At 49.8% G+C, this 24,000-nt stretch overlaps 1 protein-coding gene across 2 annotated transcripts in view; it reads right to left on the bottom strand.

Moving 5' to 3' along the window:
* Positions 1-6,372: 6,372 nt before the first annotated feature.
* LOC126569596 (probable G-protein coupled receptor Mth-like 1) overlaps positions 6,373-24,000 on the bottom strand; it is a 141,116-nt gene continuing 123,488 nt past the window's right edge. Inside the window, exons 6-8 of one of the 2 annotated variants that reach the window (XM_050226800.1) lie at positions 12,368-12,506; positions 8,236-8,437; positions 6,373-7,094 (exon numbers count right to left, since the gene is read on the bottom strand). In XM_050226800.1, the coding sequence (XP_050082757.1) occupies positions 6,900-7,094; positions 8,236-8,437; positions 12,368-12,506 (536 nt within the window). In that variant the 3' untranslated portion in view covers positions 6,373-6,899. The remainder of the gene's footprint in view (positions 7,095-8,235; positions 8,438-12,367; positions 12,507-24,000) is intronic. The other variant, XM_050226801.1, reaches the window with a different exon arrangement.

The following is a 24,000-nucleotide window of genomic DNA, read 5'->3' as shown; positions in this document are numbered from 1 at the left end:
TTTGTTTTTCTCTCTTTTTCTCTCATCCAAAGCTCGTTCCGTTCAGACCTGCGATTCGTTTTTTTTTCGCATGCGTCTGTGTGGGTGCCTGCAATGTGCAAAAATTGTATGTTGCTTGCACTTCCCTTCCCCCTTATGCACTCTTCTCCACGTCCTCTTCCTAGGCCGAACGAACGAAGGAAGGAAGGAAGGAAGGAAAGAAAGGAGGAGAGAGAAAAGGGAGGAAGATCGCTTAAGCGCCTTTTATGTTGTTTTTATGTTTTATTTTCCTTTTTCTAACATCGCGCCGATGCACCGGATGGGGGGTGGTGTCCTGCAGACTGCTACCTGTGCACCCCCTTTTTAGAACGAAAATGCACTTTTGTTCAATTGCAATTTCTAGGGTTTTTTTGGATACGCTCTCTCCGGTCTCTACCTCTAGCGACATCTCCGGGTACGGATTGCCGGTCCGCCGGTCTGCCGGTGTGCCGTAAAAAAATATATCTGAAAACCCCTTTCCAGCTTCCTGCCTGCAGTTGGATTTGCATGCCGTTCCCTTTATGGTGGCCGCAGCTAAGCTAAATACCTTACCTAAGCCCATGATTTGTTGCCCTTCGCCCGAAAATCTCCACCGCGTTTCGAGTGGGTTTCACCGCCGGTGTTTAAAGTGGCACCGGCAGCACCGATGGTGTGGTCTCGCGGTGCCTGGTACAAAAATTCGGTCAGTAGGATCCGGCTCTCTCCGGTAAGCATCAATTGAAATGAGAATCATCCAAAACCGGCGTGCCTAGGGCGTACGCCACCATGAATGAGACATGAATTCAATTTGGCACGGTTTGTTGGAGTGATACTCGACTCGGAGGAACTGAGAATTGAGATGGTCACCGGGTAGCCGTCGTTGTAGTCCAATCAAAGTGGACCCAAGACACGCATCCGCCTAATAAAAAGCGGCCAACGAAAATCATCGTAATTCGTACCACGTGGTCGCTCTTTGAAAGGGACAACATAAAAAATACTGGAGAGTTCGAGATCTTCAAATAAGATGTTAAAAAAGATCCGTTTCATCAGATTCTACGAACAAAATCCTTGCCTCATCCGACGGCGCCGAAATCTAATTAAAATCGGCTACAAAAGCAATTAAAATGGCTTCAAAGGAGCGCTTTTTTTGTCGCCAAAAAGTGCGTCAAACGGTTAAGGGTTTTAATTGCCCGATCAATCGCCCCGATGGACTTCGATCGCTTCGATGTTTTCACACGATCACCGAACCACTCGGATACCGGACAGGGCAGGGCGAAAAAACAACAGTCCAGATGAGTGGAAATGGCGCCAGCTGACCACCGACCACCACGCGCGCACTCGAAGGACAGCCAGCATGTGGACATGTGACTCTGCGGAACACTTGGAAGCCAATTTCACGCCCAAGCAAGCAGAGAGGCGAAGGCCAGAGCTACGGGAGCGCCGCTGGATGGCTCTCTGCCAGCACCAGCAGCAGCAGCAGCAGGCGTAACCTTGACGGGAAAGTGCAAACGTATGCAAAATGCTTTTTCGGCCACACGCAAATTATGGCCAGCCAGACTCGAGCTCTCTGCTGAGAGGGGTCGAGAGCCGTGAAATTGTTACTTTCGACGGTGCTGTGTATCATCCCCTTGGCCTCGGGGGAGGTCTTGGTCATTCCGTTGGCGTTCACGTGGCTGCATTCCTGGCAACAGAAGGCCTCCTGACGTGACTTACCAACCGACGGGCCGGATGGATGGATGTCGGAATGTGAAGAGACATCTCCGTAAAACCATTTTCCCTCTTCCAGAGGCAATGTTTTGTTCAAATTTTGGTTCTCTGGAGTTCTCTTTTTGCTTGGTTATGCGATCAGAAATAGGGGAACTGTTACTGACGAGGAACTGGCGAGTTAAATGCTAATACCTGCCAGCTGTAAATTTGCATTTTCGCAACGCATAATGGTGGCCCTGGCCAGCGTCGGGAGTCTAGAACGTTCCAACGAATTTTCCACCCTTTTTTTCGACCCGGTACCAGGACCCGTAACAACAATACGGTGTGGGGGGAACTCTCTTATCGGTCATTGCTCGTGGCAGCGGTGCCTCAAAATGGGGCCCTAAAACGGGGCCGCTGCTAGGGTTTGAACCAATATTGGGTAGCAGCAGCAGCAACATTATGATCGATGACGTCACTGATGATCATCGATCGACGACAACCGATGTCTCGATGTGTGTGGTAAGCCGCACCAGACGGATTGTGTGATTGATTCTCGCGTGTGGCGCTCGGCTCGTCTGGAAGTAGGTCATCTCGCTGGAGGAGGAGCTGCTGATCACATCACAAGCCAAAGATGCCGTTCTGGCCGCCAACAAGCGGCGTAAAGGTGATAAGAGTTGAAGCAAGTGGATCCTCGTTTGCTTGGAGCGTTGTCAATGTATGTGAGTCAGTCCATTGGCGAGTCCATTGCACCATCATCATCGTCATCCACCAAGTGACATAATGTTGCCTCCACTTCTGGCACTGGAAGCGAAAAATGGCCAACACTCGGCAACGCGAAATGGAAAGAGGAAGCGAAGGAACAGCGCGTCATCGCAATCAATCTGCCCCTGCTGCCTAGTGACTGGCCAGACTAAAAGAGAGCTCCAGAGAGAGAGAGAGAGAGTGGGAGGGCGGTTCAGAGGTTGATTATTACATCCGTAAAGCCCGTAATGCCCCCGGCAGCACACACGCATGCACGCACGCACGCAGTCCGTTCGATGGCGGGTAATTCCCAATGGTTATTATGCTAATTGTACGCTTGCCACCGCGCGACATCAAGGTGGTGGAGGTGGTGGGGGTGTCCACGCGCGACGACGACGACGACGACGCGCTCCACGACTTATGTCAGCGTCGCGACAACACTCGGCGCACAATCCTATCGTGTGCTCCGGCTTCAGCTCGGGCGGATGCATAATTATCCGCAAACGCCTTGGCCACGCCACACAAATACACATAGGGGACAGAGTGATTTTCTTTTGCACACATTTTTTGCACAATCTTGGCCACATATGCTGCTGTTGCTGCGGTCAACGGTGGCGCCACACCTCCGCGCCGGTTGGTGGAGGAGTTTTGCTGCTGCTGCTGCTGCTGCTGCTGGAGTGTGACAAACCACTTGTACCGTGCCCATGGTGGTGTGTCCCGCTGGAGTTGGAGAGTTGTGGAGCATATGCAGTCGTCTTCTGTGGTGCTGAACGATTCTACGAACAACTTACGCGTGGAAAGTAATGCTAGAACCCCTCATTGTAGCCTGAAGGTGGTTCAGAAGCATAAATATTAAAACTTTTCGTTTGTTTTTCAAAAAACAACTTTTCATGTTATTGTGAAAGCTTTTTAATAAATTGTTTGAAGGAGCAAGAGAATAAACATGTTTAAATGTTGCTTTCGTGTCGTAAAACAGGATATGAACTCTTGAAATTTTATTGAAAAAATGTTATAAATAACTGAAGCATCATTCTCGTCTAAATTGAAAATGAAAAGAAGAAGGGAAAAAGAATAGTAAACATGAAAAGAAAATTCAAATCGGACTTCTAACAAATAACTAAGGAACACAAACATGATAAATTAATACTCTAATGTTCTCCAAAAAAGAAATGCTTCAACCATCAACAAATTAGGATGTATTTCGAGCGGATCCTTTTGCATCCTTGTAGTGGCTTACCTTGCTCACTTCCTTGACACGCTCATGTTCGGATGTTCGGAACAATCAGTAACCAACACACGCGGCGAACGGCCGCTCACTGTTCGATTTCACGTCCACTGCTTTCATATTTCATTCATTATTGCTCCTTCCTATCGCGGTTACAATGTTTTCGCACTGATAATAATGATAGAAGAGAAGGTTTGTGTATACTTTATTGCATTTCGGTTTGCAACTGCATGCAGGAGCTGCATCTCCTCCTATTCTTTCGGCACAAATCCCCACCTCACGCGCTACATATGCTTGTTATGCTGTGTATAAGGATCAGAAATGCGCTCTTGCGCCGCGCGACAAACGGCAGTCTAGTTGCAGTGCAGCGGTAGAGTTCTCTAGGTATCAACTCGAATTCAATAATTTGGCTTAACTATTACGTTCTTTGATAATGATTTCGATCATCTTTTACTTCATTCCTAAGGGTTCTTTTTCCCGATTCCATCTAAGAGAAAGAGAGAGAGTGTAAAGGGAAGGATATAACGAACGAGGGGCAGCAGCATGATTTGGTTTTGACTTAGAATCACAATTACACTGTTCGGTCGGAACTACACTCAAAAAAAGAGGTAAGGGAAATGGAGTAGACAACACTAACATGTTTACATAGCGGACCGGGAGGTTTAGAGCATCCACAAACATCCTCCTAAACGACGTGCTGCTGTGCGCGTTTGATTTACTGTTTCGTTAAATGGTTAAACGAACATTTGCCAGAAAGACCGCTTCCCGGCTTTCCCCGGCGGCCCCTTTCGATTGGGGCAGGTCATGGGAAGCATCGAAGCAGCATCGAGGGCGGGCGCACGTTGTCGGCGGGCGCGAGAAAAGATAAATGTCGAACAGTTGGATTTTCACCGTTTTTATGCTGCTCCGGTACCGTCCTCTACGCGGTCGTTTAGTCGATTGGGAAATAAAGATAATTTCCTTCTCGGGTTCCTAACGTTTCCCATTGGGAAAACGGAGGAAAATCTTACACGAAAGAAACGGGTTGAAAATACTGTTCCAGGGTTGTGTCGTAGGAGGGGGCCACTCGAGACTCCGATAAGGAGAGAAAGATGCAAATGTTGCATCAAGTGCAACGGGATTGCAACTTGTCGCTGCTCGTTTACGATTTATCGTCTCAGCATGATTTAGCATCAACTCGCTCTCGCTCTCTCTCCCTCTCTTCTTCCGATTGATTAACTACTTCTTTTACATTTACTTTCGAGTTAATTGGTTTTTAGCTTCTAATAATGCGCTCTGCTATTGCTCGGTTCCCATGGGAAAAAGGATGGATGGATACGATCTGCCTGCGTTCACCGCGTTAAGTATTGCGCTAATCACGATTCGAATCGAAGGATTTCATTGTGCAAATGTCAATATGTAATGTGTGTTTGGGTGTGCGTTTCTTCTCATTTCCGGTGGGCCTGTTATGTGTTTCTGTTAACTATATTCGTACCAGCTCCCGATGCCGATGGAACGCTGGTGCACCGATGGATTATGATTCCGAGATTATCCGATTATCCGAGTTCATCGTTTCGTCCCCTTTTTTTGTTGCAAAATTTTGTAAATTCTTCTAAAAAAAAGCAAACTCCATCCGATTGATTTCCGAATTGCTAAAGGTCGTGCTAATGTGTTACAAACGCGTGCTCTGCTTAATCGCTTCGTTGTTAGTATAATTGTTAACAATCGAGTATAATACGTTTCGTCGCGCAGAAACAATACTTTATCAAACTGTTTGTGTGGATTCCGAATTGCTTTATCACCCTCCCGCCGTTGCTAATGCTGTATAAATGTATTCCATTGGCTCTCATTTCTGTAGAGTAAATTGAATTGGTGCTTCCCCATCGTGTAATCAGTCACGCACTTGTACGCAGATTTGGATAGAAGCCATGACGAAAGGGGTGATTGGGTGATTGATAGGAAAGATGCGACGAAATGCGACCAAACGCTGATGATCAACTGCCTAGCCTAGCTAATCGCCTCTACACTTTACGCTTCACTATTTACACAAGATACGACGACGAGTCAGTTTGGTGGTTAAGTAAAAGTTACAAAAGATTAAATTATAAACAGCATAAAATGATACAACTGAGCCAGTGGAGTAGCCACTCGTCTCCCAAAGCTCCTAATCTTAAGTAAAGCTCTAATTAATCGCCTAAACAGCCTTGTACACCTGCCATCATCTGCGGATGCTGTAGCAAGCGTTAAGGCAGCTGGTTAGCTTTGCTGTTAGCTAACGGAACGAACTAAAAACCAAAATACCATCGTCAGGCGTTGACGTCAGGGGCTCGCTGACGGTAAGAAATGTACACTAGAACGCACTATGCGGATCGCAACCAATACGGTCTTATCAGTAAAGATGGGGCGGAGATGAGGAAAAAAAAAACAAAAAAAACCAATCTCTATACACTTGAGGAGAATGAGGGCGATGGCTAGACCTTGCTGGAAGCCTTTTTTGGCAAAAAGAAATATACATTCCACGCGCTGCTCTAAAGAACAACTTGGCAGAGAGAGAAAGATAGGCAAAGGGTTGGCATGTTGCCTTTAGTTATTTCGATTATTGCATTAATATTATTAAAACTCCCTTCATATCGAATATCTGTTGCTCGCTAACGCTGACGCGGCTAACTACCTACTCGGGAGAGTGCAAACTTGATGGAACTGTGCGTGTTTAATGGTGGAACTGGATGAATGTATGGAAACTCGTTTAAATATTATTTATTATCCGTTAGTATACGTTTTTGCGTGAAGGAAGAAGAAGTGTTTATGCTACAGAGCTAGTAGTGCTTCTACTTCTACTGCAATCAATACTCTCTCAGAAGCAGAAGAGGTTATGTCCAACCCGAAAAGGGAGGAAGAAGAAGGAGCGCATCGGCATGCAACGATCTTCGATCTGCGTGCGCTACCCCCCGACTCATTAACATTCTTTGTCATTCTGGCCGTCTATGTGGCGTATTTGTATGCTGTTCTTTGCTGCTGCTGTGTATCCTTTGGATGCAGAATCATTCTCTGGAAAAAACCCGATCCAGAGCTGGCCGGGGATAATGAAAGTTTGCTAAACCAAAAACCGGTTAAAACCGTGTACCTCAGAACCGTGAATCACACGGCCATCGTCGCATTTCGTCAATTGAAGACCGTTTTGGTAGCGTCCTTTTTAAGTCCTTTCTTCGCTCGGATCCGGGGATCAGTCCGAACCAGTCCTTCCAGTGCAGCAGCAGTCTCCAGCTGTTTAGCAGACCGTCTCCATCGGCACCTTGTTGTTGGAGGCCGTGGTTGTCGTGTTGTTGGTGCAGGTGTTGTTGGTGATCGATTCACCCATCGAGGGCAGCCCGTGCGAGGAGCTCGAGTGCTGCGGACCGTGCGTCGTGTTTGTGAAGGATCGTCCCGTTTTCGAGTTCCACAGACGCTTCATGGCGGCCCAGACCTGTATTCGTTGGAGAAGGAGAACAGAACGGAGGAAAATGAGGTTATAAATTTTGATTTCCATCACGCTGGTCGTTGTGCCACTCCTCCTTCCGCAAGTGGCACTCATTAGTGGCTCCTTTCCGTTTGTTTCCGCTTCCTGATGACGACGTGTACGGCGAATGGGGAATGTAGAAATTGTGTGCACGGATAATGAATATGAATGGTCCAACCTGGGTCTGGCCACTTCGTTCCGATTTGCGAGCTTGTCGGAGCATAAGGACCTAATCACACCTCTCCTTCTGCCAGGTGAGCAATGAGTGCATTTTGCTGTTCCGTGATTCATGACCCCTACGCTGGTCTGTGTTTTTTTTGCATTCCATCAAACTGCTTCCGCACATTCCAACGTTCCTTTTCGCAGGCGTAGAAGGAAAAAGGTGCAAATGAGCCATAGACCACCGCACCATCGGTGTGACCCATTCCCGGGACCATGGTCCTCTGGACCTCGCGAAAGGTTAATTTCGTTTCACCTTGTAGAGTGGTAGGGGGCCACCCAAACCAGGGCACACGGCATGGAGCCCAGGACAAATGAGATTTTGTGGTTTTTGGTGAAACGCGTGGCGCACCAAGCGCTTCCCTTCCAGTTGTGGTTTTAGCTCTTGTTAGGGGCCAGTGAAGGTTACGAGCTTTCGAGCACGAGGTGACTTACTTCCGAAGATTAGCGTCAAAATGGACTCCTGATCAGATGAAAAGATGAATCCTTTTCCTTCTTTCTTTCTCGATTTTTACCACTTGGTGATTAGCGATCGAAATTGATTAAGTAAAAACGACGGTGCCATCATTAGTTGCGGATTATATTATAGCACTGGAAGCACTGGAAAGGGGGGGAGTCAAACCTCAAGCCATCCGGCACTCCAGGGCCAAACCGTAGAGCTTCAGAAGGTGCTGCTTCAGTGCGTTCCTTCTGCTTCTTGCACTCGGCACCAGGCTCTGGAAGGTGGAATACTCCGGCGGTCCGGGCTTCCCGGTAGGTCAGGTCAGAGACAGGAGAGCAAACACACAAAACGTCAATCGGTCACCGATTGCAATTCCCTTTTCACCCTTTTCCCCCCCGGAGAGACTGAGGGGCTTTCAAGTGACTGTCCCCCCTGGATGGAGCTTACCTGCGGTTGACATCCGACGACGATGAAGATGAAGACACCCTGCAGCGCATTGATCAGGTCGGTCACGATCCAGATGTACTTGGGTCCACCGACGGCCCAGGAGATGACGTCCGCCACCCAGGTGACGCCCATCACGACGACCAGCTTGAGGCAGACGCGCCCCAGTGCGGCACTGTAAGAGGGAGAAGAAACCAAACCGCGACTGAGCATAACGCAGGGGGGGGGGGGGCGGGGCGGGCAGGAGAGGGAGAAAGAGAAAGAGAGAGAAGAGAGGGGGCAGGCGGGGGTCATTGGATCATTAAATCATGCCAGAAACGAAACATAACGCACAGACACACACATACATACAGGCACACATACAGATACACATATGGGAGAGCTACTACCAATGGCTACGAACTACAGATGCGACGGACCCCGCAAACCCTTGGCTACGATACGACCTTTACCAGTTTCTGTGCCCTGGGGAGGGTGGTTTGGAATGAAAAGAAAAACATATTTCTAACTAGCGTACCACCGACGGGTCCACCCTCCCTTCCTTCGACTACTAACTGCCACCACCATCACCACCTTACTATACCCTTGGGTAGGACACCATTCCCTCCGGGTTACAACGTTCTCGAGGTCCAAATCCAACGACGACGACGACGACGACGACGACGACGACGGTGCTGCGGGGTTCCATTCTGGTCGCTGAAGCTGGAGCACGGCCACGGTGGACACATTCATTTCTCGTTTGTGTTTTATTTTATTACCATTTTCACTATTAGATTTATCACTCGGTCACTACCGACGCCTTCTCCGGTGCACCGATGCTGCTCCGGTAACCGACATTACCGGGCGGCTTTGGATAAAGCACCACCACCAAGCGGGTCCTTTCGCGGGGAAAGGAAAGCCTTTTTTCCCCCTTTCACTTGCCAGAGCGGTGGAGCCCGCACGGAATCTGGAGCAGCAGAACGGGACCGGAACACGAGCGAACGAGCGAGCAATAGATAAAAGCTCCGGCAAGCTAACCTGGCCCAGGAATAGGAATAAATTCTACCGAGGAACGGGAGGTGAGGTAATGGTTGAGACAGATTTGCGAGATTCGTAGTCCCGGGTGGTCCAACTACTGATCCCGAGCCGTTCCGTTGCATCTAACGACCTGGGTTGGACCGAACACCGACCACCCAGAGCGCGGTGATCGTGCAAAAATCGCGCATTCGAATCGAGACCGAGACCGAGCCTTGGACTCTCGGCTTGATGGATGAGAACGATGGTAGACGAATCGGTTATCGGTTTGGAGTGGAGCTTGTCACCGTGGTTGGCTTGTCGGTTGAATCGATAGAAGGACTTCTGGAGGCTCTGACTTCGCCACTAACTTCCTCCGACACTTGACTTTCTCCAGATCGTCCAGATCGTTAGTCGGATCTGGGGCAGAGAATTGTTGTGGTTTGGCCGGTCCATGTCCAATTTGATTCGCCAATGGGGTGCAACCATTGGAAGCGACATTAAATTGAAACATTACTCGCCAGCAATCGCAACGAATCCTCTCTCCGTTTGGTCCGATAATTTATCGTCACAAAACGAGCTGGCCACCTCAAAGTGCGCCTCAGGGGCTCTCCAATTTTCGAAATTTCCATCGAAACAACGAGAGCAACGCTGCCGCACTGTGCACATCGACATCATCATCCAACGGGTCGACTTCCGACGTGACGTTTCACTAATCGTCCCCGCTCGATTCGTGCTGATGGAAAACAGATCAAATTCCCTGTTCGTCGTTCGCCCCGCGGCCCCGGGATCTATTTTAAAATTGGCAAACACATCGCATCGTACCGTACGTCATCGAGCATCCAGCATCCGGATTCACTTTGCCACCGTGGCTTGGAATTTGAGGTATTTTCCAATTCATTTTCACTGGTTTCCAATGATTATCCGATGTGGCAGTGGCTGGCCGATTGGTGGCGCCAGGAAAACGACGGAACCGCATCATCAAACGTCGAGAGCGAGCGAGAACCAGGACTGTGGCACTAGTAGATGGACTTGTTCCAAGTTTTTCCAAGTGGCCACCGTCATCGTCATCGTCATCGTCGTCGTCGTCGTTGTCGTTGCCGACGAAACAAAACTGAGAGCCAACAGGATGCAGCGCAAGCGAATATTTAGTTTTCTGGCTGCCGGCGGGCATCTCCCATCCTCCCAAAAACAATTCAATTCGAGTCTTCAAAAAAGGACGAAGCAATACGACGAACGGGGGGGCTCACAGTCAAGGGGCTTCTTAAAATTAATTGGAAAACAGAACCAAAGTGCCAGGGGGAGAGAGAGCGAAGGAGGAGAGCTGTTCCGAGATGATGCCAAACGATGAAAGCAAACTGAGGACGTCGACGACGACGACGACAACGAGCGCCGGTATGTGTTGTATCCGGAAACCGGAAGGAAGCAACCATTTTCCCTGTTTCTGTTCTTCTGTTTTCCGTCTCGAAATTGAGATCGTTTGGCTTGGCAGGAAGAAATTCTGTATTCCTCTACTCTTTCGACACCAGGGCATTAGCTTTGCGGAATGAGGAGAACACCAAACACACACCGCTCCTGCGAGTGCTGCACTTGATTAAATAACAATTAATTTTCTCCGGTGACAGTAAAACATCGCCTCTCGCGTGGGTAATGGTAGCTAATTAAGCAATTCCATTTCGAGATTTATGATACGGCATTGAAACGGGCGAAAAAATGGCATCGAGCAAAAGGACAATCGGTGGTCGTTACGTCGACTACACACAGTTCACGGCCAGGCCCCATTCGATTGAGTACCATAAAATGCGAAAGTGGAGCTTTTAATTATTTTCCTCCCATTAGCTTTAAGCCGAACGACGAGACACCGCCGGAAGGGCACTTGCTGCTGGTGCTGGTGGCAAGAAACAACTTTTGGAACTTAAGTTGCAATCCAAACCGACTGAATCGACTACTGCTACTTGTCAGAGCCGGAAATGAGGTTGCACGTGCAACGAGTGACGGCGCACTGAACCGGAAAGGCTCCTGTTCTTGTTCGATCCTTCATTGAGAAACTGCTCGAGCAGCAGCAGCACTAGACGGACCTGGCCCTGGTGGCCCCGATTGTCGGGGTTTCGAATTTCGTTCTAAATCGAAAATTGCTTTCGACAGGCAAAACTTGAAATGTGCTGACCCATTTCAGCTTCCTGGTGGGGACGGTCCTTTCCCCACCCCCCGGGGCCAAAAATTCGCCAATGCCAAAGATGGCCACCAGCCATTATCCTTTCCTTATCCACCTTCGCACTACCTCTTCAGCACATAACCAATCGCTACTCTCTCTCTCTCTCTTTCCAATTCCTATCGATACTTTTCTGCTGATTTGAACGGTTTTCCCTCCAATTCCCTGGCAACAGGAAGGAACATGCAGGATGAGGAACACATTTTTACGGAGGTTTTAGTTTCCGGCTACCACATACACTCATACATACAACACGGGCTCCCCGTGGACAGTTGCAACTGAAGTTTGCTAAAGTGATTTTCAACCGCACCGTTGGCGGTGGTCGTTCTCTGTCGTTGCCACTGAAATCTATAATGGAATCTAATGTTTGAACAACGCGCAACGACAAATGATGATGGCCTGTATTTGGGGGGGTGCGCCAGGTGAGTTGACATACAGCACGGCAGGGCAGGAAGCGAGACAGGTAAGTCATGACCACCGACCAAACCACCGACGACATATTGGAGACCGCTTTTTTTATTGGCGAGCTTTCTTTACGATCCACATGCAACCATTTGTCACACAAGCGAGAATTAGTACTGGCCACACATACATTTCGCACAGTTTATGGCGTTGTTTTTGGAGGGGTCGATGTTATGGTCGGTCGAATGCGATTAAGAACTGGAACAGAAGCGGTTCTAAGCCAGTAAAGACGACTGCTACATCAGCTACAAGCGAGTTCTAGTATGAAGGATGCGCGCTAGTGTGTTAGTTTCGTTTCATTGCATTAGTCTCACACATGTCAGAAGCGAAAGATGATAAGAGGAAGAGGAGGAAGGAGCTAATAAATCTTCGAATACAATTAGCACAAGGAGGCGAGTAAATTAACTGCTGGATTAAGGTGGATTTTAGTGACATCGGCGGCCCGGAGAGCAGGGAAATCAATCTTACCGTTCCGTGGTCGATTTGACGTCGTCGCGCTTCCATAGGCCACAGGTCAGCTGGCGGGCCGTCGAAGCAAACAGCAGCAGATTGATGCCGAGCAGGAGGCCGATCGGTCCGAAGAAGTAGGTCAGCATTTCCATGTCACCTGCACAGAGTCGGGGAGAGGAGGAGAGAGAGAGAGAGAGACAGAGAGTGAGTAAATGTGTTGAGATGTGATGAGCATAAAATGGAGCCGTCATGATCGTCGATTCTGCCGTCGTCTTTGTCTGTCTGCTCGATCTGCTGGTGCGTCGTTTTGATGATCGGCCGACGGAACGGCAGCTGTATAAATATTATGCACGGTCCGAGACCGAACCGCACCCTGATGAATCTGATGTAATCCGGATCCGCCGCTGGCATCTCGCGTTTCTCGCCACTGCTGGTGCTGGTGCTGCTCTGTCATCAATGCGGTCAACATGCTCTCCAGTAAACTCGTCTAGTCCGTGGATCTGCGACGGATGCGCACCTTTCGTGCGCCACGCTCGCAGCCATAATTTCGAAACAAAAAAAAAAGGCCAAGATGACCAACCCCCTTTTTTTTGTTTTGGAAGGCGAGCAAATTTGAAGAAGATTGCGTGCATTGATCGTTTGTCTCACCTTCGCTTGGATGATCGGAGGCGGTGGTAATGAAATTAAAATTAATGTCCACCTTAAATGCACCCTCAGCTTCCCGGACTTTTTGTGGTTTAGCTCTCGAAGAAAAGGGGGAACTCTAAAAGTGATCTCTTTTTAATATCCGATTTTTTCTTTTGCGAAGCGAAGCTTCTCCGCCGAGGGATCATTAAAAGGACATTTTACGTCTTTCCAGATCCAATTCCAATGATTTTCATCAACGGCAACGGCGATCCAGAATAGCACAAAAAGGGAGCACGAAAGGAGAAGAGTTCATCAAATAGAGCAATCAAGATCTTGCGCTCGTTTCATCTTATCGGTCTGGCAGAGAGACAGCCACCTCTTCTTCGGTGTCACTTTGTTTGCGAAAGCCATAAATTTCCGGCAACATATTTGCTCACTTCCACTTCGGTGCTGCGAGGCAGTAGCAGCAGCAGCATGATGGCCGAAAGCGGAAGCTGAAATGGATTAGATTTTCCATTCCGATAGTGTGCCACCGGGACAAGACGAGACGAGCCACCCAGGCGGCGCACTCTGCTTTCTAGTGTAACAAAGTGTAATCCTTCTGCTGACGCTGACGGTCGAAGAGAACGGGAAACTGTAAATGACACTCTGTCTCGTCTCGTCTCGGCACAGATGCACGCTTTCGTCCATTTCCGGCGTAGCGCGTTTCGGAGGAAGGAATCGCTTCCGCTTGCAACGGTTAATTGATGGAAACAACGATACAACCGAATGCGAATGAACAAACGCGGATACATTACTTCTTCTCCTGTCCGTATCGTCGTGGTCAAAATGGAACAGAACGAGTGCAAGATGAGAGGAAACTGTTTACATTTTATCGGCAAACGATTTGAGGAATTTCAAATTAACGACAATTCTCGAGTCCGATTCTGTGCTCCGTTGTTGGAGTCGAAACGAGAAGCACCTGGCAGGCCGAGAAAGGAGGTGAGTGGTTGGCCACTTTAGCATCATTTTCCGCTTGAATAGTTTTGTCGCTTTTCTCCGACGTCGGCCTCTGTTCGTGGTTCGTCGTCGTCGTAGAAATCGAAATTCTTCCTTCTCCATCGCCGTCGCACGGTTCCATGGCGTTGTCACGGTACCAGACACTAGACCACCGGAGGGAGTGGGCTGTGCAAAGAATGTAAGACCCCTCCTTGTCCACCACTGGTCATCCAAGGAGAGGTCTGTTTGGATGAAAAGAGCCAGCAAGACGATGGCCAACACGTTGATGCGATTGCTTGCAATGCATCGCGACGACGTAGCACATTGTAGCACACGAAGTATACGAGCATGGCACATACCGAGGTGTGCCACTGATGCCAAACAACTTTCCCAATATGCAGCACCGATCGATCAGCAGCAGCACCACCGAGTAACCGAAATGACGCCGAAGAATTTGTTTTGCAAATGCTCTCGCAACATTGTAACTTCGTTCGTTGGCAAGCAGCAGCTTGTTCGTCGCTATCTCACCTGCCAGCAGCGCGATAACCAGCCATGTTATACCTTGCCATACATACATCAAATTGGCCTGGTTGTCTATTAGTTTATCAAACGGCGAAGCCCACCATTAAGGTGTCACTCACATCGCTTACGTGCGTGCGGCGTCCTGGGGGCCTTCAATGATACATTTCCCTTCGTCGATTTGTAATCGAAGAATAATCGATTGCCCATCCGATGGCTAGCAGCAGTGAAAGTGTGTGAGCGAGCGCGCGCGCGCGATAAGTTCGCAAAAGCGTCATGCCATGGGATGTCAGAGAGCAGAAAGAAAGCGATAGCAGGGCTCTGTGTGCTAAACTCTATATCGGTTTCACGCCTTTGGCCATAAAACTGAATAGGCATCTCCTTTTGGCTTCTTCTGCAACTTTTGACGGTCGGCACTTTCGCCATTCCCAAGGTATCGTCCCAAGGTATTGAGGGCGATCGAGCGCTCTCGCGAGACACACGCAGCGAGATTGATTGGTGCGCGATCGCCTGGTGGTGGTGATGATTAATTCGATGCTGACCATCATGATCATGATCAGCATGATGCTCGCAAGCCTACAACCCGGGGGAACAATGTGTGCCTTCTCGTTTCTCTCTCTCATCGATCATCGGGATAGATCAGCAGCTGTCAATCGCCGCACTCGCACGATCGCCGTTCGCCTCCATCTTTCTAATTTCATCTGACCAGCGGTCGTCTGCCTGTGCCTGTGAGCTGACTAGACACCGGTGCCACTGGTATTCACGCGATGGTTTCGGGATTTTTCACCTAAGAAGCTGCGAAGTTAATCCGTTTCCTCAGTTGCGCGACGAATTTAAGTGATCGATTCCGCCATTGAACGGGCTTTTAGACACTTTTGTGCACCGCTAGTTTGTTTCACAAATTCACACGAAGGTAAACAGCACACCGCTACAGCACGCCCCAGAAAATCAGGAAGTTGGTTGGGCGCGGTTGGCGCTTTTCGGCGGAACCATAAAACGTCAAAGCCCCTAAAAAGTGTGGCGCACCATCAAAGACCGAAATGAAAGGGAAATTAATGCGTGAAATTGGGCGACAAACTCCAGTAGCACTCCGTCGCCGCTCGACGCGCTTTGTTTTCTTTTCGGTGTCCGGCGGAAAACGTGAAAGAAAGCTCAAGCAGGATCGACGACAGGGTCGCGAGCGCCGAGTGATTGATGGCTGGACCTCTCTCTCTCTCTCTGCCGTTTGAAATGTGGAGCAGTTGGTCACTTCCGCAGAGCAAACCGGATGACTGGGCGCCCTCCTCGTTAAGATACATTTATTATGCAGATCCCAAACGCGGATTATACGCGTCGATGTGGCGGCGACGTTCTCACGGCCAGTTGCGGCATTTAGCCACAGAAAACACGAGGTTGAGAGCTTGAGGATGGCCAACACGGGTAGCCCCCTGCTCACAACCGGACGAGAATGATAATTTAATTAAAGTTTCTCCTTCCTCCTTCCAGTGGATTAGACCAGGGCGTGTCTGAGGCAGCAGAGGGAAGAGTTCCTCCCCGGGAAAGGAGCACACAGGTTCCCCCCTTTTCCTTGTCAAACCGCAGCCTCTAATGAGTCGTCTCAGAGAAGCTGGACGACCTTGATGGCGGACGTAATGAAGGTGACGCCAAGGGCCTTAGGGGCCCTTCCTTTTGGAGGGAGGATCCGAGATCACGTTGTTGTTGATCGTAATTATCGTAAACTCTCCATCGGTCGGTCAGTTCCGCCGACAGCTGACGCGCAGGAACAGCGTCACAAATCGACAAGATTTAATGATCGGCGAAAGCCCAGAACGAATCCGAATCCGTGTCTAAACCCGTGGACGCCCGTGTTTCGGAAGCATGACCCAATTTCTCGGGTCTGTGCGCGCGCACCCTGGCCGCAGACCTTAAAAAGTAACCACCAAACTTATTACGCCAAGAGCGAAATGTGCAGCGTAATGGTCCGCGTTTCGCCAGCGCGTAAACGTGGCGTACGTCGCCTCCGCCTTGTCCACGTTCGGAGTACGCAATTGCTGCGTACATTCCAGTGAAGAGATCCGCTCCGAGGTCGGTTGGCGTTGCGCTAAAAGCACACTAATGACGCGTGAGCGCGCGCGCTACAGCTGGTCGGCGCATGACCACGGCCGGCGACGACGATGGCAGTGGGATGACAATTTTCTTTAAAAATTTCATTTTTTTTCTCTCCACCTCACCCCGGGGAGAGGGCGCAGGGCATCCGGAGGCACTTTCTAAGCACTTAGTGGTGGGCACCACCTGGCCCCAAAACACACAATCGCCTTCACGGCACAGCAACAGTAGTAGTAGCACGGCTTTACTTTTACTACCGAGTTCGAGGAAACCGGGAACTCGATCGCCCAACAACAGCAGCCGCTGGATGTCCAACAGCCGTGGTTGTCACCCTCGGTACGCGCCCCATTTGGTCAACGAGGTGTTGGGTAGCATGTGTTTTAAGACCGCTTGTGAGACCTTTCACTTTTGATCTGGAGATCATTTCTCTCTCCCCCCGCTGCCGATCGGTGATAACATGCGAGAATGCGGTCTTGCACGGGGCGACGACTGACCAGTACCAGAAAGAAAGGTGGCATTTTATGAGGAAGTAAGGAAAGAGAAATTTATGGGACAATTGTTCGGTGATAAAGTGACACATACCGAGCCACCGCGAAGAGACACAGTTAATGAGTGAATTATGCACCGTGCGCCATTGAAACATTCGAAATCGAAACAATTATTAATGGAAAAAATGACCACGATAAACACCGACAGGACGAGACAACCAGACAGAGCGGCGTCCATTTGCTTCGTACGAAGTGCGTTTGATCTTCAGCCGAACCCACGGACGCGATGGGCCATCGAACTACCTCGTTCGCTTAATGTTGTCATCAGCCATCGACCAGACGCGACCGGTCGGGCAGAGGGGTTATTTATTTTCTTCCTTCGCGCACTGCGGCGCAATGAATGTTGTGTACTTGCCCGACCGGTGTGTGTCCACACAACTGTCATACTTATTTATTTGCATTCTGCACCGTCGATGAAGTATGGTAGAGGTCTGTGGGCCCCAGTCGACGCAAAGTAGACAGTCACGACGACGACGACGACGATGACTACCGGTGTCCGGTACAGCCGGTAGCGACAGTGGTCTACCATTGTACCATCAATTGGTAGAACATATTTTCCATTCAACGGACGGCATAATGGCGGCACAGGACATTAAGGTATGCCTCTCGCGATGTGTTGCATGATTTGTCGCTCTCGGAAGGAATGGTTCGGGGCCCTCGCGAGAAGAGGGCGTTGCGATCGACAATTAGCTGTCTTAGAACACCGGAACACACCGGTTGGAACATTAATTATGAGTTTAATTGAATCAAACTACAAACAGCATCCCGGAACGAAGTATCGACGCACGCGAACCCAAACTACTCTGCAACGCAATTGATCACTCACACCAAAAAGGGAGACCTGAAGTCTGATCAGGCAACGCAAATAGCTCTAACCAGAGCTGTGGCACATTGTTGCAATGCCACAAGCAAACACCGAGACATTCCGGCAGATGATTTATGACAAAGAGCGCCCCCGTGGGGCAATGTTTGCTTTCTAGGTTGGTCTGGGCAGGTGCAGACACATCGCGAGCACGTCCAGCTGCTGCTGATGGTGGCCAATTTTCCACATCGATGCAGAAACCAATCCAATCGAACCTCGGAGCACTAGCGGAGATGTATCGCCTTAAGACGCTTGCTCTACATCTTACACGTCGCACGCTCGGTAATTTACATCGAGGGCCCGCAAGGATGACATAATGGAGGCGGAATGGTGGGCTTATCTGATTTGCCATTGAGCTTGCGGAGTTCCCCTTAAACTAATATTGTAGCTAAATTACCCGTCAGCTTTCCGCCTGGCCGCTGGTTGGTCTAAGTTTGATGATAAGAATGAAGCGAGCTCCATGTTCTCCCCCCCCCCCCCCCCAAAACCATAGAACGCACGAGATGCCGATGGCAGACGTCTGGCCGGATGGTTATGGGTGGTTTATGTTTCCCGGGAAGCAGCAGCAGCAGCAGCATCATCGGACGCCGGCCACTAGGAGTGGAGGAGGAAAACTTTCCTTCCGACCCCCCGTTGGGCAGCATCAGCAGCCTGGCGGCAGTGGCAGCGGCAGCGTGTATGCTCTCATGTCTAAACGAAGGAAAATTTATGGTCCAAACTGCGGGCCGTCCATAAATCAAGCTAGTCGCTCCGCGGACGCGGCAAGCGCGGCCAAACTGCGGTTCGGTTCTGGTGCGCGAGACACGCCAACCATTGCCACTCGGCCGTCGACGACAACACAGCCGCCATCGCCGCCATCGCCGCCATTGCCGCCGCCAAAGGTTTTTGTTTTTCCGATTTTTTCCCCCTGGGTTTTTGGCCCCCGCGACCTCGTGGAGCGTTGGGTCCTTGCTTTGACCGCCGCGAGCGAGAAACACAAACGCACACCCCGGCGGCTGGATAGCCATTTTTTTGTTGTTGCTGACCGGTTTCGAGGTTTGTTTTGGTTTCATCTGCAACTCCTGACCCTACCGCACACACGCGGACGGACACTCCGGTACAAAACGGTAGATCATCGTTCGAATTCGTCTCCAACTTCTTCCTCGTCTTCTGCTCAGGATAACAACAACCCAGGAAACGGGTGAGGTGCACAAAGAATGGTCATAAAACGAGCGAAAAGCAACGGGACCGAACGGAACGCACAACGATGCTCTTAAGCCAATTAACTTGAGGCCAAGGGTACGGCACCTGCGGTCGTCCCAATTCGCAATGTTCTGCTTTGTGGAATGGTCAGCTAGCCTCCGGCCTCAGGATGTTCGCGGAATGGTGGGGTACGTTTGACAGCTTTGAGCCAGTAAACGACACTCGACGCCACGAGGCCACGAGACACATAAAACAGTTAACTTCATTACGAATTCGTAAACATTACTCTCGTTCTCTCTCTCTATCCTTCTATCCTTCTCTTCTTTTTGATGACGATAGGAACACACCTCGGGGGTGATATCTTTGCTTTCTACTTTCTACGGGATCTAACATCGCTTAAGATGCTCAACATCGTTATCCGATGATCTACCTGTTGAAGTTCCTTCGTCCTGGGCGTCGTCGTCATGTGTTGCGATTGTCTGAAGGTGCTTGAGGCCATCACCGCGACCCTCGAACGATAATGAATAAATGATCGCGCTGATAAGGAGATTGATTGTCGGATTGTTTTAGAACATGATCGCGCATAGGAGGAGTCCCATTCTAAACCTCCAATCAATGAATCGATCGATGATCAGCAGCATAAATTTAACAACGAACCTGCCTTCGACGACGACTGCATTGATTATTTATGAGTTTGCGAAACAATTGCTGTGCTCGCAGAACGGATCGCAGAACGTCGCCAATCGCGGTGTCAGCTTCAGCCTTAGCCTTTCTTTCCTTCCCCTTTCCTGCTTCGATTTATCATCCTTACCCCTAGTGTGAATGTGTACGTTACACCACGTCGAAGCATTATTTATGAATCACGGCCATGAATACGTTTCTATTTTTAATATACAGCATCACTTATATTCAGAGCCTGCGCCGGCGATCACGCTGCTCACGAGTAAAATGTTTTTTTTTCAATTCTAAAAAGTTCCCCTCGCCCTCGTTTGCTCCAGACAAACCTCCAAGACCTTTTCACTCAGTCACTCGCAGCGAAGTCGGTGCCATATTCATTCAGGTCCCGGTTACCACCGCCTATCTGGTTCCCTATCTCACGGCGACGACGGTGGCGTCGTGGTGTGTCGGACTGTTTTCCATTCGCGAGCGCGCCCCGGCACCAAGTTTGATTGACAGCTCTGCGCGCACACTGCCCCCGATTTGGTGTCAAATGCTTAGCCTCGAACGCACACGATCGCGAGCTGATCTTGAACGTGCACCACCCCTTCGGACCACCCGGACCTGGACAAGCGGAGCGCGTTTGCTTCGCGAATTTACAGCTCTGGCGCGAGGCGATGGAGAGTAGTGGGGCTGATCTGTGAAGAGATTTTCACTTTTCGCACATTGTTGGGCCACAGTTTTCGGGGAGGGATGATGCTCGGGAAAGGGGGGTTGGTTGTTTGGTCAGCTCCGGGCGAAGGAGGCGACTTGTGTCTTGTGGCAACATCCTCTTCCTGGCGCGTTAGCCACGTGAGTGGCAACAGACAAGACATCACCCCAGAGCCGGTCAGGGAAACATAAATTAACCGGATAAAAAAAAATGCGGGCCAAAGACATGAGCACCACAGGGTGGCAAAGGAGCGGGGGTGCTGTTTGCGAGCTTTTTCCATCGAGCGCGAGTCAAAACACTTTCGCTGACCCGCAAGTCACGAATCGGTCGCGGGCCCGCGAAGTGAAGCGAGATGTTGGAATGTAAACTAACGCAAGATGGATGAGGGTCAGATTTCGAAAATAGTTTCTGACGAACTTCAGTAAAGATCGTTCCGGAGTGAATCAGAGATCGGTGCTGTGTCGTTGAGATATCTTATCAAGGCGATTACTTGAATCATTTCAAACGGAATGTTAAGTGAATTGAGAGTGAGATACTTGACGCCTCATGAGTGCAAATTTCAATCCAGGTCGAAGGTCTACCATTAGATCATACCCAAGATCAACGACACAATCCAATGGAATTCTCATATTTCCCTCAAACGAAAGCATTCCGATCCCTCTTGTGTCATTCAATTGGTTGAATAATTTTACTAAAATACCCACCAGCAACGGGAATGAAACATCGGGAATTCCCCTTTTGTCCCGCAATAACAAGAGGCCCCGGACTCCTTGGGAACGAGGTCGGTATTTGGATCCGAAACCTAGCATCTCGCCTTGACTCGTCTGTCCCCGTGGCGACGATGTCGTCCGATGTTGGACGGATGTGGCAAATTTGCTCGCGGAATGGTGGAATGCTTCACTGAGCGCCCCCGGAGCTGAGTGTCCCGAAACCGTCGAACCTTTTTTTCGGCGGTAATGATCTCGAAAAGAATAAACACCCGGCACCAGCACACGCACACGTGGACCGTTAAATGTTACTTGACATTCACAAAACGTGCGCATAATTGCGGCACTGTCTGTCTGTCTGCCTGGGCTGGCCGGATGTGACCTGAACTGTGCTCGCTCCGCTCCGTGCTCTGTTGCTCTTCTGCGACAATCTGCGACCGAGCCGTGGCCGTGGGCTTCATGACCCATTTCCCACCGGCGCTATTACGCTTCTTTTAATCGTTCCTCCTTTCGGTGGTCGGTCGGTCGGTCGGTCGCTTGGGTTGCTTGGTGCGCGCATCATTCACTCACGCACGGGCTAAAGGCCGACCGACCATGGGCCATGATGCCTTTGGACCAAAAATTCCGTCCGAAAGGAAAGGGCGGGGATCCGCGAGCCATTCCGCGAACCAACGACGACAACGCGACGTTGGACTTCAATCATGCTGGTGCCACCGCTGCCTCCCATCTTGGGGACGCTTTTTGTTCTCGAATTTCATTTTTCATCTCAAAATAAGAAAAAGTAAAATGTGTTCCCCGTCGGATTCGACACACTTTTTATGTCGCCGCGGTGGAACCAGTGGCACAGTGATGATTTATAGAGGGCCTCCTTCTACTCCTCCTTTTTCCTCCTTCTTGATGACAATGCAAAAGCCGAGATTGGATTAGTTTATCGAGCAGAAAAACTAAAACTCATTAAACGGGAACAAAATTAGATTTCCAAACGCACGCATTCTCCATCTTAACGCTTGTTCCTGTACAGTGTCGTCGACGTCGTCTTTGGTGAGACAGATTTTTGCGTTGGAGGCCACAATTTCAAAGGAACGTGAAAAAGACGACAAGCACTCGCTGCTAAACATTTGCCATGCCATCGGGGTTATCAAAAACCACATTCCACGTCGATGTTTTGCCGGCGACGCTTCTCGCTCGCTCGCTTGCTAATATCATTTGGCACAGAAAAAAAACCAAACAAAACATAAAACGCGCACCGGGAACGCGGTGCGACTTCTGGCGGTCTTTTAATCGGATCAACACGCTCCATGCGGCCGCCATGCTCCGTTTGATCGATCGTAAAACTCCCGTGGGGAGATGGCGACTAGCCAAAACAAACAATTTATGCCTCGATCATCGCACCGGGGAGGGCAAGGGAATCGCCGATCGCAAAGCGAGATGAAAGAAGAAAGTGATTGGGGCTCAGAGTCGAAGACAAATAACGAATTGGATCGGAGCGACATCTGTTCGATCTGGTGCTGGAGAGCTTTCATCGTCCTCTGATCGCGCGAGGCTCTGCAAGGAATTGAAAGCCGCCATTACACGTTCGCGATGACGATGAGAACAGAGGACGAGGAAACTCGGTAATAATCACTTATTAATCAGACCGAAAATGTTGTCGATTTCTCTATCCAGCTCTTTCTTTCTCTCTCTGTCTCTCTGTCTCTTTCTAAAACATCAACAACACCGCAGCACGAGTTGCCAGTTTCTCATGCAAATTAGACCGAAACGTCATCATCGTCGTCTTCGGTGCCGGATCCTCGGATCGAACGAACGCCGGATGGCTGATCGGAAAAGAGACATTAACACATCCATGAGGGGTGGAGATCGAGATCATGTTCCGCCCAATTCGTATCCGAATCGAACATGCTAATTGGTGGCACGAGGAGAAGAAGAAGAAGAAGGAAGAGATGAAGGATCGCACAAAAAGCACGTGACGAACCCCCTCTGCTAATCGGGAATGCTGCGGGAGGACGGCCACGATCAGCGAGACAGCTGATTTATGGAGGAGCAACAAGCAGGGCGACTTCACGCTGGGTCATAAGACACCCGCAAGCATAAACATTTACTGGGTGGTGGTGGTGGGGGGTCATATGAGGCAAAACATGCCACTCCCGGTCAGCGGCCGGTGGTTTGGCAACCCCTTTCTGTCCATCCTTTTCCTCTCCGCAAGTGATCTTTTCTTCGATGCTGATGTTGGATCATGGAAGACTCCAGTGGAAAAGGGAGAGGAGAGGCTTAACCTACATTCAAACAGCATGAGAGAGATATGGTGCAATAATCGGGGAGGGTGTTGCGAGCCAACGAGTTTGCCAAACCTCACCTCATCGATCACTTAGCAATGGCGCGCGCGTGTTTTTGATGTAGTTGGATTGATATGTTTTGGTAAAAATGGATCTCGCTCACGTGGAACGCACTCCACACGCGAGCGAGCTGTCCTTTCTCCTCCCTTTCTCGACTCTAAACACCGTCTCTCTCTCTCTGCCCTAACATGAGCCCTCATAAATGCGCCTACGGAAACAATGGCATGATTGATTGTGATACAAGATTTAACGAGCGCCCAGGAATCACACCCGGCGTCCGGATTACGACCTAAATTTGGATTTCCCCAAAGCGATTTGGAGAGGGAGATAGGGCGACACACAACACGCTATGATCGCTTTGAGATAGGGAGAGCCCTCCCTACCGGTGTCGATCGCGCGGAGGAGGTGAATGGAGCATAATCAGCATAACAAAGCACACCA

The sequence above is a fragment of the Anopheles aquasalis genome, chromosome 2, assembly GCF_943734665.1.
Source record: "Anopheles aquasalis chromosome 2, idAnoAquaMG_Q_19, whole genome shotgun sequence".
NCBI lineage: Eukaryota > Metazoa > Arthropoda > Insecta > Diptera > Culicidae > Anopheles > Anopheles aquasalis.
Note: the sequence above shows the minus strand (reverse complement) of the source record. Positions and strands in the feature narration are given on the sequence as shown.